This window comes from Astatotilapia calliptera, chromosome 7 (assembly GCF_964374335.1).
Source record: "Astatotilapia calliptera chromosome 7, fAstCal68.1, whole genome shotgun sequence".
Lineage (NCBI taxonomy): Eukaryota > Metazoa > Chordata > Actinopteri > Cichliformes > Cichlidae > Astatotilapia > Astatotilapia calliptera.
The window spans coordinates 29,313,810-29,326,570 of NC_137428.1; the positions used below are offsets into that span (position 1 = coordinate 29,313,810).

At 41.8% G+C, this 12,761-nt stretch overlaps 2 protein-coding genes across 2 annotated transcripts in view; one reads left to right on the forward strand and one right to left on the reverse strand.

Moving 5' to 3' along the window:
- Positions 1–2,323, forward strand: part of LOC113025906 (tyrosine-protein kinase JAK2-like) — a 39,021-nt gene extending 36,698 nt beyond the window's left edge. The window contains exons 23-24 of the mRNA XM_026174148.2: positions 12–125; positions 574–2,323. Of these exons, the coding sequence (XP_026029933.2) occupies positions 12–125; positions 574–681 (222 nt within the window). The 3' untranslated portion in view covers positions 682–2,323. The remainder of the gene's footprint in view (positions 1–11; positions 126–573) is intronic.
- Positions 2,324–2,851: 528 nt separating this feature from the next.
- rln1 (relaxin 1) lies at positions 2,852–4,241 on the reverse strand. Its single transcript, XM_026176950.2, has 2 exons — positions 3,866–4,241; positions 2,852–3,461 (listed from the first exon to the last, which is right to left on the reverse strand). The coding sequence occupies exons 1-2, from the start codon at positions 4,059–4,061 to the stop codon at positions 3,100–3,102; spliced, it is 558 nt and encodes a 185-aa protein (XP_026032735.1). The 5' UTR covers positions 4,062–4,241; the 3' UTR covers positions 2,852–3,099.
- Positions 4,242–12,761: the final 8,520 nt, after the last annotated feature.

A 12,761-nucleotide genomic window follows, 5' to 3' on the forward strand; every position in this document is an offset into this window, starting at 1 on the left:
TTCTGTTTTAGGTCTTTATGAATAAAATGGGCAATGAGAAGCAGGGCCAGATGATTGTCTACCATTTGATTGACCTCCTGAGAAATGGCTATAGGCTGCCTGCTCCTGATAAGTGTCCTACACAGGTCTGTTACTTTCTTCACCATAAGCTGCTCATTGTTTTGGTAAAATGTCTTGTGGTTCAAAGACAACAGAGATATAACTTGCTTATGATGTTTAACAACGTGAGTCTCACATAAGAAATTCATGTGGAGTAAAGAACCTATTAAACATAGTCCTCAGTGATCCTGAGAGGATTAAGATCAGCTAAGATGAAAATCATATATCTCAACAACACTGAACTAACCCAGATGACTGTGTAAAATGAAGCTTTGAGTAAGATGCACACACAGTTTAGCTTGTGTTCAACAGCCATTTTATTAGATACACATTGCTGGTAGTGTGTTGGAGCTTTTAGCTTCCATAGCTCACCCCTAAAACTGCTGGGTTCTTACAGAAGGCTTCATTAGTAACACTTAATCTCTTTTGTTTTCTTAGAACTGTGTAAATAATGCTGTCCTGATGCCTCCCCAGATTCACAAGATTATGATGGAGTGCTGGAGCAATGACCCTAAACTGCGGCCTACTTTCAAGACATTAATCCATAGTGTGGAGACTGTACGAGATAGCGAAGAAAGATGAGGAGCATCGATCCGTGAACCTTTGACCTTTAGGCGTTGACTCGCGTGAGTCAGTCCTCTCCGACCTGAGCAAAACAACAAAGCATCTGATTTACTGCAGTTTGGAGTTGAAGTGATGGTAAATGGTAAATGGCCTGTATTTGTATAGCGCTTTTACTAGTCCCCCCCTAGGGACCCAAAGCACTTTACACACCCAGTCATCCACCCATTCACACACTGGTGGAGGCAAGCTACAGTTGTAGCCACAGCTGCTCTGGGGCAGACTGACAGAAGCGAGGCTGCCTATAAGTGATGTCAGTCTTCTTCCTATGGTCGCATGAAGTATTCACATGAACTGATGAATGAGTACACTACACTTCCGGTGCTTTCAGGAAGATTTCACCCTGGGACCAATTGTTTTCTTTGATGTGTTTGCACGTGTTGCGTTTTAAACGTCGAGAGAGGCGATAAAAAGTTTCAGTGTGATAGTCAGTATTTTTTCCAAGAATGTGAAAAGAACAAGCACCAACAAGCAGCAGTTACTGTGTACCTTTAAAGATGTAAAATAAGCAGGAAAGTCTTTTTTTGCATAAGCAAAGAGACTATGAGGGAACAAAGGCTCTGCAGTCTTCACATCACTGGGCGTAAATCACCAGAGCTGAACCCCAGTGCACGTGCTCATGAGCAGCTCTACTTGAATGAGCAGATTTCTTCCTGCCGATGCCCATATCGATTTTTTTTAGGGTTTTTATCCATGTCTGTAAGGACGGGACCCGCCATCGCGATCTTTACGAGATTTCTGCTTCTACAGTGGAAGTGACAGTTTTGAATGTGTCTGTGCTGAGAACCTGTGAGGTGACTGAAGGAATGAGCCGCCTCCTTGTTTATAAGGGGCAGGTTATGCTATTTCATTGAGGTCAGAGTTAAAATTTCACAAGGCATTGGGAAAAAACCCGCAAACTATCATAAACTCAGTGTAATTTTTGTTTCAGTGAAAAGCAGCCATTACTTTGTGAAACCTTTATTAATAAACAGTTGTGTTTTATTAATAGGGTATGAAGTTTTAAGCTTGTGCAGTTTGTAGATATGTAAAGTGATGTAAAGTTGATTTTTTTTGCACCTGGAGGGAAAGTAATGATGGGAAGTGCCTTTATTTTCTGCAGGAGACTTGTTGCCAGTCGTGCTTTTTATTAGGAAAACTGATTCGATTTTGTGGTCACGTCTTCGTTTTATACTTCGACACCTATTTAAAGATCCAGCTTGTGTGTTACATGATTTCTTTTTAGGTTTAAGACTGTCGGTGAATGTTTGTGGAAGACAGACTCTTTTCTCTTTGTTTTTAATCCCAAATGCTCTCTTTTCAAGTCGTTTTCTGGTGTGAAACTCAAATAAATGTATTATTAGCAATGAGACAGTGTACACTTTAAATGTGTGTGCGTTCTCCTGTGTTTTAACCTCCTATTAGGCACCCTGAATATTTCTTTCATGATACTTGACGATTGTCAGTTTATTCTGTTTTTGTTTTTTTTAAATTGCAAAACATTTGGGAGTTATCTTTTTCCATACCAGTATTATTGTGATGTATGTATATCAAATATGATTCCTCTGTGAAGTGTGTATCATTTTGTATCCAAAGATTTTCATAAAAAGCTCCAAAAATTCAACTGGTGTTTCTTTTTCCTTATTTGTTTTTAATTGTAGTTTGTTTCAGACAGGGTTAAGAAAAAGCTGCCATTTAAACTGTGCTCTGCTGGTTTACATGTGAATATCTGAAGATGTGAAGTTTATATATGTAAGGTGTTTGTGCTTTTTTAGTAGACAAGTCATACAGTAGCCGTAGCTCCATCTAAGAGCGTTTTTTAATGTGAAGTTAATGTGTAAACTCCATGATTGCCAGCAAGAGTTGAGATATTTTTATGTTTATTTTATTGAGGCTGAATGGGTTTAGGTGGGTGCAACAGTGTTAAAAGGACAAAAACCCTGCTCCTGTGGAGTATTATCCTCGGGCTGTTTAGAGAAAATCATCAGGGTGTTTTAATGCTGTGAACAAGGCCAGCAATAAGTTCCCGGCCTCCTAAATGACATTAATGTACAATACTGTCCAGTGTTAGTATGAATGCATTTCATGAATGTGGTCTGAGAGTCGACAGGCCAAAATATAGACAGAAAAAAATCTGATGCTGCTCAATATGTCATATATTACAGTATTTAAAATTTATTGACAAAGATAACAACATATAATACGTACAGATGGATTAAACAAAGGAGAGAGGAGAATGAAGACGATGTGAAGCTGGGGGAATGTTTTTCTTGTACACTACAGCACGAGTGGGAACAGCTTAATCAACACCAGACGTTTTCTGTACACTGTCCATTACTGCTCATCATAATGGCTCCATGATCGAGCTCGTGCCATCACCCACCCACCCTGCTTCCTGCCTCAGCACAAGCGTCCAATATCATTCTTGGTGCAGCCCTGGTTACAGCACATCCCTGCCACACCAAGTGAAAAGTTCCTCTTCTTCTTGCTTGGTAGGATCCAGTCAGCTGAACCCGGGGTCCCGTCTTGCTCACCTGCAGCTGTGGACAGATGGGAGTCCCCCAGAGGGGCGGGAAGACTCAGCGGTGGCTGCTGCTGCTGTCTGTCACCTGTGGACCCGTAAAGAGCCAAGAGGTCTGCCAGGGAGTAAGAGGAGGCAGTGCGGAGAGGAGAGTGGTTTTCTGCGAGGTCTGCATCACGTTGCCAGGTGTGCTGGCTCTCCTCCACTTTAACATCAGGGAGGGAACTCCACGGGAACAGATCTAGAGATAGAAAAAAAAAAAGATCAGCGACCTCAAATGCAATCAGGAAATTAGTGCAGGAAAGTGTACTGTAGGCCAGAAAAGACAAAGAAAATAGGAGAATAATGGAGAGTATTCACTAAAAGGAGCCGACTGTGGTGCTGAACTGTCGTGCTATACATGTATCAGGCATCATCAACTAATGAAAACAGCCTGAACTCATTCCAAAGTGCCATAGGTCAAAATTTAACAGGAAGTCTTTCACAGTCCTCCACCTGTGGAGCATCTTTGGTCTTAATGATAAATAAATACCTCACACTCTTCACAGATCTCCACCATTCACTGTAGTTTTAAACACGTCTGCATACATTTAATTAGTGCACACAAATGAAACAATTAGTGAAAGTGTAGCAGCATTAACTCACCCAAGTCTCCCTCCGTGGACCGTCTCCACCGGGAGCCACCACAGGTGAAGATGACCGCTCTGATGAACTCTCTCCCACACAGTTTCACCCCATAGTCCCTCGGTACGATCAGTCTGTTCATCACATCAGCATTCTCACAGCTGCACATGCTGCCAACACACACCACAGCCACGGCGAGAGTCAGTCTCCAGAGCATTGCTCACCTGTCCTGAAATTAAACTGCCTGGTTTGAGGTGCACAGGTGGGAGTCAGCTGGGCTCCGGTCTGATGTGTGCTGCAGATCCCGCTCGCTTCCTTGTTTCTCTGTCAGGAATATGCTCTTGCAGACTCTCAAACTGGGAAAGCTGCTTCTATCAGTCTGCTTTGTGTTCTTTTCTTCTTCGCTCTTTGGGAGTGGACCTTATATAGCCCTAGACACTAGTTCACCCAACAACCTGCCTCCCTTCCTCTCACACGCGTCATCGTCTTTCGGATTGATGACGATGACGTACGTGGAGTTATTTCTCTTGTGCAGTAATATCAAGTTTGAGTATGCACTCATTACTCACACATTATTACAGAAGACAAATGTTTAACATAGGCAGCAATTATTATCGGAAAACTTTATAAAAGCACTGAAAACATTTGGTGTCTTGTAAGATTGTAAGTGCTTTAGGCTGATACTAACATAATTAAAAAACAAAACAAAACGAGGTAGGTTATTGACTTTGCAGCATTGCATTCAGGGGGTACCTTTGCTGCAAGAGAGAAACTGAGATACTGAAGTCCTTTAAATATCTTTTACCGAATTCACGGCTATTTTGTTTGTTTTACTTTATTTGTATACAATACAGAAAACAGGACAAGTTAAAATAAACAAGATAAAAATGACAGATATTGAATTTAAAGCTTAGATTTTTTTAAACTTCCACTCTATGCTACTGTTTCTTTTTCTGCCTTCCCTAAAAATATCATAAAAAACACATTTAATGGGTTGTAATTACCATCTTCATTTATTGATTTTTATTTTTTCTTTCTTTTTCATACTTAATGTTAATTAACGGGTTAGATCTCTAAATCATCACAAATAGTGGTGTCGAGGCGATGTTTGATTTTACTTGGGCTCATCTTTAATTTAAATCTGATTATATTTGGTTTTTCTGGTTATGGATGCATTTACGCTGTCATTCAGTACTAGCAGCTAGAGATTTCATTTACCATTTCTATTATGGAAATGTGATTTAACCTGGATGCAAACACTGATGTGAATAAAACATATGAGAAAAGCTTATTTATTACAGCTAAGAGTAAATCTTTGGGTAACTCATTCAGCCTTCTTATAGATCAATAGTAAGCTATTTTTAGTGCACAGAAATGTCCTAAATGTTCTTAATTTCCTCAGTTTGCAGATTTTAAGCATGCATGGAAATTAAAACTGATGTAAAAAAAAAAAGAAGAAAAAAAGAGGCAAGAATGAAAAGAAGGAAGAAGGTGGAGGACAAGCACTACTGGAAGAGAAAATTTGAGATGAGAGTCTCTGTTTTTTTTGTAGCCTTATTTGTCATTCTTTAGACAAATGTTCCCTAGGTGCTGTCAACCTGGAATCCAAGCAGGAAGCATATTGGAAAAATAGTTTTTTCTTTTAATGGCCCTAAAGAAAAACAGTGATAACGAGAAGACAATAATTAACTGTCAGCAAGCGATAAAAAGATAAATAAGAGCACAAGACTGAAAATTATTCAAAGTTGAATGAAATGGAAAAACAACAACATAAATACTGCAAAACATAAAATGCTAAAAGCTTAAAAGCCATTTAAATGCCACCTGTAGATGACTTGTGGCATTCTTTTAGCAAGACTGTAACCTAAACTTTATGCGTCTGCTTTGTCTAACACTTAAAAAATGTCATATACTGACCTGCTCTGGTAAAGGTCAGTATATGACATCAACGGGTGATTAATTCAATAAAAATGTTGTGAAGATTCGGCTCAGTAAGTTTCACACTTTGCAGGTGTGTGTGTGTCTGTGTGTGTCTGTGTGTGTCAGATCATCTGACATCTGCGAGGTGTTACAATCTCACCCTGCAGTGATGCCCACTGTGACCGCTGTGAACTAGGAGCGATAATATTTGAAAACTTCACTGCCACACACAAACGTAGAAGAAAAAAAGCAGATAACGTCATCAGGCATAGCAGGCCTGTAAAGCTAAATAAAGTATGGACACTGCCTTTACAGTAGCTTCATTGTACTTTATAACAAATTTTTTTTATTCTTATAAAACATTTAAATGCCGATATCGGCACTGGCCTAAAAAATAAAGGTTAGTCTTTGTTTTCACCATAAGCTGGAGATATGAAAGGTGTGAGACAGACAGAGGGTGAAAGGGAAAAAGAGACGGTCAGTCCAGTGTCACAAACCCTGCGTCCGCGCTGATGAACCTCAGCCACACGACTCTTTTGTCTGCCGTTCCTCATGTGACACGGTCTCACATCTGCACGCACACAAACACGTGCGCAGCATAACAATCGCTGCAGAGCACGACTGAGTGACATTCTCGTCTAAAAAGGCCTTTATTCTCAAAAAGTGCGGGTGTCAAAGATGAACAGGAAAGCGGCGTGACCTCAGTGATGATGAAAAAAGCATAGTTTGACAGATTTGATATGTCACAGAAAAAACTAGTTTGAATTTCATTTTCGGCTCATTTTTGCCAAATAATTGTGTGTATCTGTCCTGATATTTGTGGAGATGTGTCACTGGAGCTGAATTAATACGTCGGTGGAAATGGAAAACAACTCCTCAAACTGCTGTTCTCTTACCAACCAATACGTATCATATTCTCAGGCAGATACACTGTTCCCACCAGCAGGCGACCGAGCTTTTGCTGTCAGGGCTCCTTGGTTGTTGAATGACCTCGGAAATACACTTCACCTCATTAGTGTCTTTATTATGTTAATTTATATTATACATTATACATATATATATATATATATATATATATACACATACATATATATATATATATATATATATATATATATATAAAAAAAAAACACCCAGCACGCCCCTGCGGGCGGTTTATCCTTCAAGCTCGGGTCCTCTACCAGAGGCCTGGGAGCTTGAGGGTCCTGCGCAGTATCTTAGCTGTTCCCAGGACTGCGCTCTTCTGGACAGAGATCTCCGATGTTGTTCCCGGGATCTGCTGGAGCCACTCGCCTAGCTTGGGAGTCACCGCACCTAGTGCTCCGATTACCACGGGGACCACCGTTACCTTCACCCTCCACATCCTCTCGAGCTCTTCTCTGAGCCCTTGGTATTTCTCCAGCTTCTCGTGTTCCTTCTTCCTGATGTTGCTGTCATTCGGAACCGCTACATCGATCACTACGGCCGTCTTCTTCTGTTTGTCTACCACCACTATGTCCGGTTGGTTAGCCACCACCATTTTGTCCGTCTGTATCTGGAAGTCCCACAGGATCTTAGCTCGGTCATTCTCCACCACCCTTGGGGGCATCTCCCATTTTGACCTCGGGACTTCTAGGTTATACTCGGCACAGATGTTCCTGTACACTATGCCGGCCACTTGGTTATGGCGTTCCATGTATGCCTTGCCTGCTAGCATCTTGCACCCTGCTGTTATGTGCTGGATTGTTTCTGGGGCATCTTTACACAGCCTGCACCTGGGGTCTTGCCTGGTGTGATAGACCCCAGCCTCTATGGATCTTGTACTCAGAGCTTGTTCTTGTGCTGCCATGATTAGTGCCTCTGTGCTGTCTTTCAGTCCAGCTTTGTCCAGCCACTGGTAGGATTTCTGGATATCAGCCACCTCCTCTATCTGCCGGTGGTACATACCGTGCAGGGGCCTGTCCTTCCATGATGGTTCCTCGTCTCCCTCCTCTTTCTTGGGTTTCTGCTGCCTGAGGTATTCACTGAGCACTCGGTCAGTTGGGGCCATCTTCCCAATGTATTCTTGGATGTTCCTTGTCTCATCCTGGACTGTGGTGCTGACACTCACCAGTCCCCGGCCCCCTTCCTTCCGCTTAGCGTACAGCCTCAGGGTGCTGGACTTGGGGTGAAACCCTCCATGCATGGTCAGGAGCTTTCTTGTCTTTATGTCAGTGGCTTCTATCTCCTCCTTTGGCCAGCTTATTACCCCAGCAGGGTACCTGATCACGGGCAGGGCGTATGTGTTGATGGCCCGGATCTTGTTCTTACCATTCAGCTGACTCCTCAGGACTTGCCTGACCCTCTGCAGGTACTTGGTGGTTGCAGCCTTTCTAGCGGCCTCTTCATGGTTCCCATTTGCCTGCGGGATCCCCAGGTACTTGTAACTGTCCTCTATGTCTGCAATGTTGCCTTCTGGTAGTTCAATCCCCTCAGTTCTGACTACCTTCCCTCTCTTTGTTACCATCCGACTACACTTCTCCAGTCCGAACGACATTCCAATGTCATTGCTGTATAGCCTGGTAGTGTGGATCAGTGAATCGATGTCTCGTTCACTCTTGGCATACAGCTTGATGTCATCCATGTACAGGAGGTGGCTGACAACTGCTCCGTTCCGTAGTCGGTATCCGTAGCCAGTCTTGTTAATGATCTCACTGAGGGGGTTCAGGCCTATGCAGAACAGCAGTGGGGACAGAGCATCTCCTTGGTAGATCCCGCACTTGATGGTAACTTGTGCTATGGGCTTGGAGTTGGCCTCTAGTGTTGTACGCCACATCCCCATTGAGTTCCTGATGAAGGCTCTTAGGGTCCCATTGATCTTGTACAATTCTAGGCATTCCAGTATCCAGCTGTGGGGCATTGAGTCATAGGCCTTCTTGTAATCAATCCAGGCAGTGCACAGGTTGGTCAGTCTGGTCTTGCAGTCTCGGCTGATTGTTCTGTCTACCAGTAGCTGGTGTTTTGCACCTCTGGTATTCTTGCCAATTCCTTTCTGTGTCCCGCTCATGTATTGACCCATGTGCCTGTTCATCTTAGCCGATATGATGCCTGACAGGAGCTTCCATGTAGTACTGAGGCAGGTTATTGGTCGGTAGTTGGAGGGGACCGGTCCCTTCTTGGGGTCCTTGGGGATCAGGACCGTCCGGCCTTCAGTTAGCCATTCCGGGTGTCTTTCGTTAACTAGCAGCTGGTTCATTTGTGCTGCCAGACGCTCGTGGAGTGCAGTCAGCTTCTTCAGCCAGTAGGCGTGAACCATGTCGGGCCCTGGTGCTGTCCAACTCTTCATACTAGAGACCCTTTCTTGGATATCTGCCACTGTGATGGTTACTGGACCCTGTTCAGGGAGGTCGCTGTGGTCTGCCCTCAGATCCTCTAGCCACTGAGCATTGCCGTTATGGGTTGTGTCCTTCTCCCATATGCTCTTCCAGTATTGCTCCGTCTCCAGCCTTGGTGGTGCTGTTCTCTTATTGTTCCCTTGCCACTGAGAGTACACCTTTGCTGGTTCTGTGGAGAACAGCTGGTTTATTCTCCTGCCTTCTTTCTCTCTGGTGTACCTCCTCAAGCGGCTGGCCAAGGCTGTGAGTCTTTGCTTGGCAGTTTCCAAGGCCTCAGGTATGGACAGCTTGCTGTATTTCTTAGGCACCTTCTTTGTCGCACCTTTCTGCAACTCCGTTAGTTGGCTAACCTCCCTCCGTGCTACTTTGATCTTGCCCTCTAGCCTCCTTCTCCATGGAGGGTACTGCCCCTTGTCGCTGTTCAACTTGTAGCCAAGCATCTCACTGATCACTGCTGCCGTATTGTAGATCAGCTTGTTAGTGTCGGTAATCGTGGTTGTAGGTATCGTCCGTAGTGCTGCATTAACATCATCTAGCAGACCTTCTGAGGGTACTTCACGTATATATATATATATATATATATATATATATATATATATATATATATATATATATTTTTTTTTTTACCTTAACTAAACAAATATTTTATGATTATTCCTAATCTGCTATCAGGTTTTGTCATTACTGTGAACACAGATTAGAGAACATCCATCATTCAGTGCAATTCATTTCACTTTTGTTGAGTGACAAACTGTTGCAGTTTCCACATGTTTATTAGGCTGTGGGAGAGTGTAACAATGAATCTGAGGCAATGTGTCGAGTTTATTTTTTTACCTTGTGTTTGTGATCATCAAATCACAGAGTTATCGCAGCAATTTCCTAATGTTGTAAACCTGCTCAACATTTGGCAATAAAACCCTTTCTGATTCTGATTCTGATTCTGATTATCGAGGGTCTCCAGAATAACTCTGTTTTATTTGCAGAACAACAAAAGTACTGTATATATTTTTTTAAAATAATTTTTGTACTGCTCCTATGATAATGTCTGATTTGAGTAGGTGGTGCTCAATCAATCCATTTTGTGCAGAGGAAGAGTCAAGTTATGTGAGCATGCTCAGTGTGTGAATCACAGGGGCTGGGTTAAAGAGGTTCCGCGTTTTGCAAAGACAGCTAATACAAAGAAAGCCTGGCTTTGTTAATCAGAGACATGATGTCCCTTCTCAAGGTCTCCACAGAAAACAGAAAACAGGATGACTACAGATGGTAACTACTCAGTTAGCTTGATAGGTCCATATAAAATAAAGGCAAAGAGTCTGTGTTACACTTTTTGAAACAAATTGTTATTCATCAGCTATCAAACTGATTGATGACTGTGATGACAGGGTGTATATGTGCAGGCGGGGCTGTGTAAACGTCATCAAAGGTCATTTGCCTTAAAGGCGTGAATAGAGGTTTCCAGGACAGATGGGGGGCTGTTATATTCCATATTTATGTGTTGTACCTCGTTCCTCTCCTTCAGGGAACAGAGGTTTTAGACAGAACTCTTTAGTTTCATGGCACAGACCCAGCTTGTAAGCGTAGTGCACAAATTTTCAAAAATGTAAATACGTCATGACTTTAGGAAGGCCATTCCAGAAACTTAATATTAGCCTGCTTTATCCATTTTAAAACCAATGTCTAGTGCCTAGCTGTTAACTTCAAGTGAAATTAAAGAATTTGGAGATAGTCCTTTTTCATTCCTCCATCCACTTTCATAATGTACAGGTACTAAGGGCAGCAAAACAGCTCTAGAGCACGATGCTACCATGACCATGCTTGAAAGTGTTCTCAGGTATGAAAGTCTCAGGTTTATCCAAACACCCCTCGTGTCATTGTGGCCAAATAGGGTAATGTTTGTTCGTCTGATCATAAAACTTTTCTCCAGGAGACCTTTTTTCAAACCACTGTATATTTCTACCATATGAGCACACAATGTCCTCTGTTAGAGCCCCCAGGACTTGGGTTTACAAAAAAGTAGAAGGTGGTGAGAGCCAAAACGTTCATTACGGATCCCGATTCAAAACCAGTTCAAAGAGTAATGTCTATTGTGTAAGTCAACTTAACATTTCATTTAATACTAAGACGATTCATTAAACAATAACTAAAGTGAACATATGTTTACTACAAAGCTACAAATAAAAGAAATCTGATGCAGTCACGTCTGTATGGTTCTATCGAACAAAAGTAATAAATCCCCAAATCAGCCAGGATGATATACAGAGTAGCAGCCTCTTTGTGAACAAGTCAGAGCCAGTTTAACAGCATTTGTAAGGGAGTTGGCTACATATTGACCAACTCCCAGATTAAAATGTGTTTAACTTATCAAGCAGGATGAAGAAATGCAAGCATAATCAGTTAGTCTTCCTTAAGAGCTTGACAGTAAGCAGGAGAAATGTTCTCTGTCCTGGCAACAAGTCATCAGCAGAAAACCGATGATCAGTTGTATGGCTGGAATAATGGTCCTGTGACAAAGTGGGTGAGAACACCATTTGTCCATATTCTTAGTTGACATTCTTGTTTTGATTTCGCCATATCTCACATGTATTCTGTAATAGGCAAACATGTACTATCCCGGGTTTGTTTGTTTTGCACTTTTACAGATTATATAACATAACATCTGGGTTTAAATCAATTCTGACAAAGTTTGTTAAGTTAACATGGTATTGATTTTAACTGTTAATTGGTTTAATTTGAACTCATCTTACCTTTGTAAAGCCTAGTCCCCCATCAAGTTCCTGTCTCTGTGTTATGTTTCCTGCTTTACTTTGACAGTCTGTGTCCTATGTTGATGTTTTCAGTTTTGCTTCCCCTTGCTCTCATCATGTTTGATTACTCCCAGCTGTCACCCCCCCCCCCCCCCCACACACACACAAACACCACCACACACACACACACACACACCTCAACATGGCTGCATTGTGAATAAAGTTTAATTGAATAACTGGTTGTTGCTCATCTTTTCTCTTTTCTCCTGAGTCAGGAGTTTGACATTAGTTGTGTAAATTCATCTATATGAGCAAAATATCACATGAGAAACATAAGGTGCATACTTATCATTTCACACGATTCTTATATGGGACTGTGTATAATAATGGCTATGATTCCTATGCAGTTCATGCAATGCACTTTTATTACACCCCTTGAATTAAAGCTGAAAGTCTGCATTTCAGTCATGCCCATTTCAGATTATTCCACTCAATATGCCTGAAAATCTGTGTACCATTGAATATTTCAATGGAAAAAATAGAAAAATAGCATAAATACTATAAAATTATCAGCCGACCTTCTGAACTTTGTCGGTAGAAACAGCTATGTTTAAATTTCAGCTGCCAAATAAGTCCTGAGGTTTTATATCCAGTCATATATAAGTCTACATCAAAAACCTTCAGGGACTATGTAAAATATTCTGCATCTCTTTATATTTTCAGTTTGCGCAGAATGACCGTGAACCAATAACTGCCAAATGGGGTTAGTGCCCAGGATCTGTTATTATACATATGTGATTCAAACTAGACAAACATCATGTCTATTGGTGGGAATATTGAAAAGGATAACCACTAGATTTTATTTTGGTGAGCTTGGACAAGCATCGAAATCTGATTATG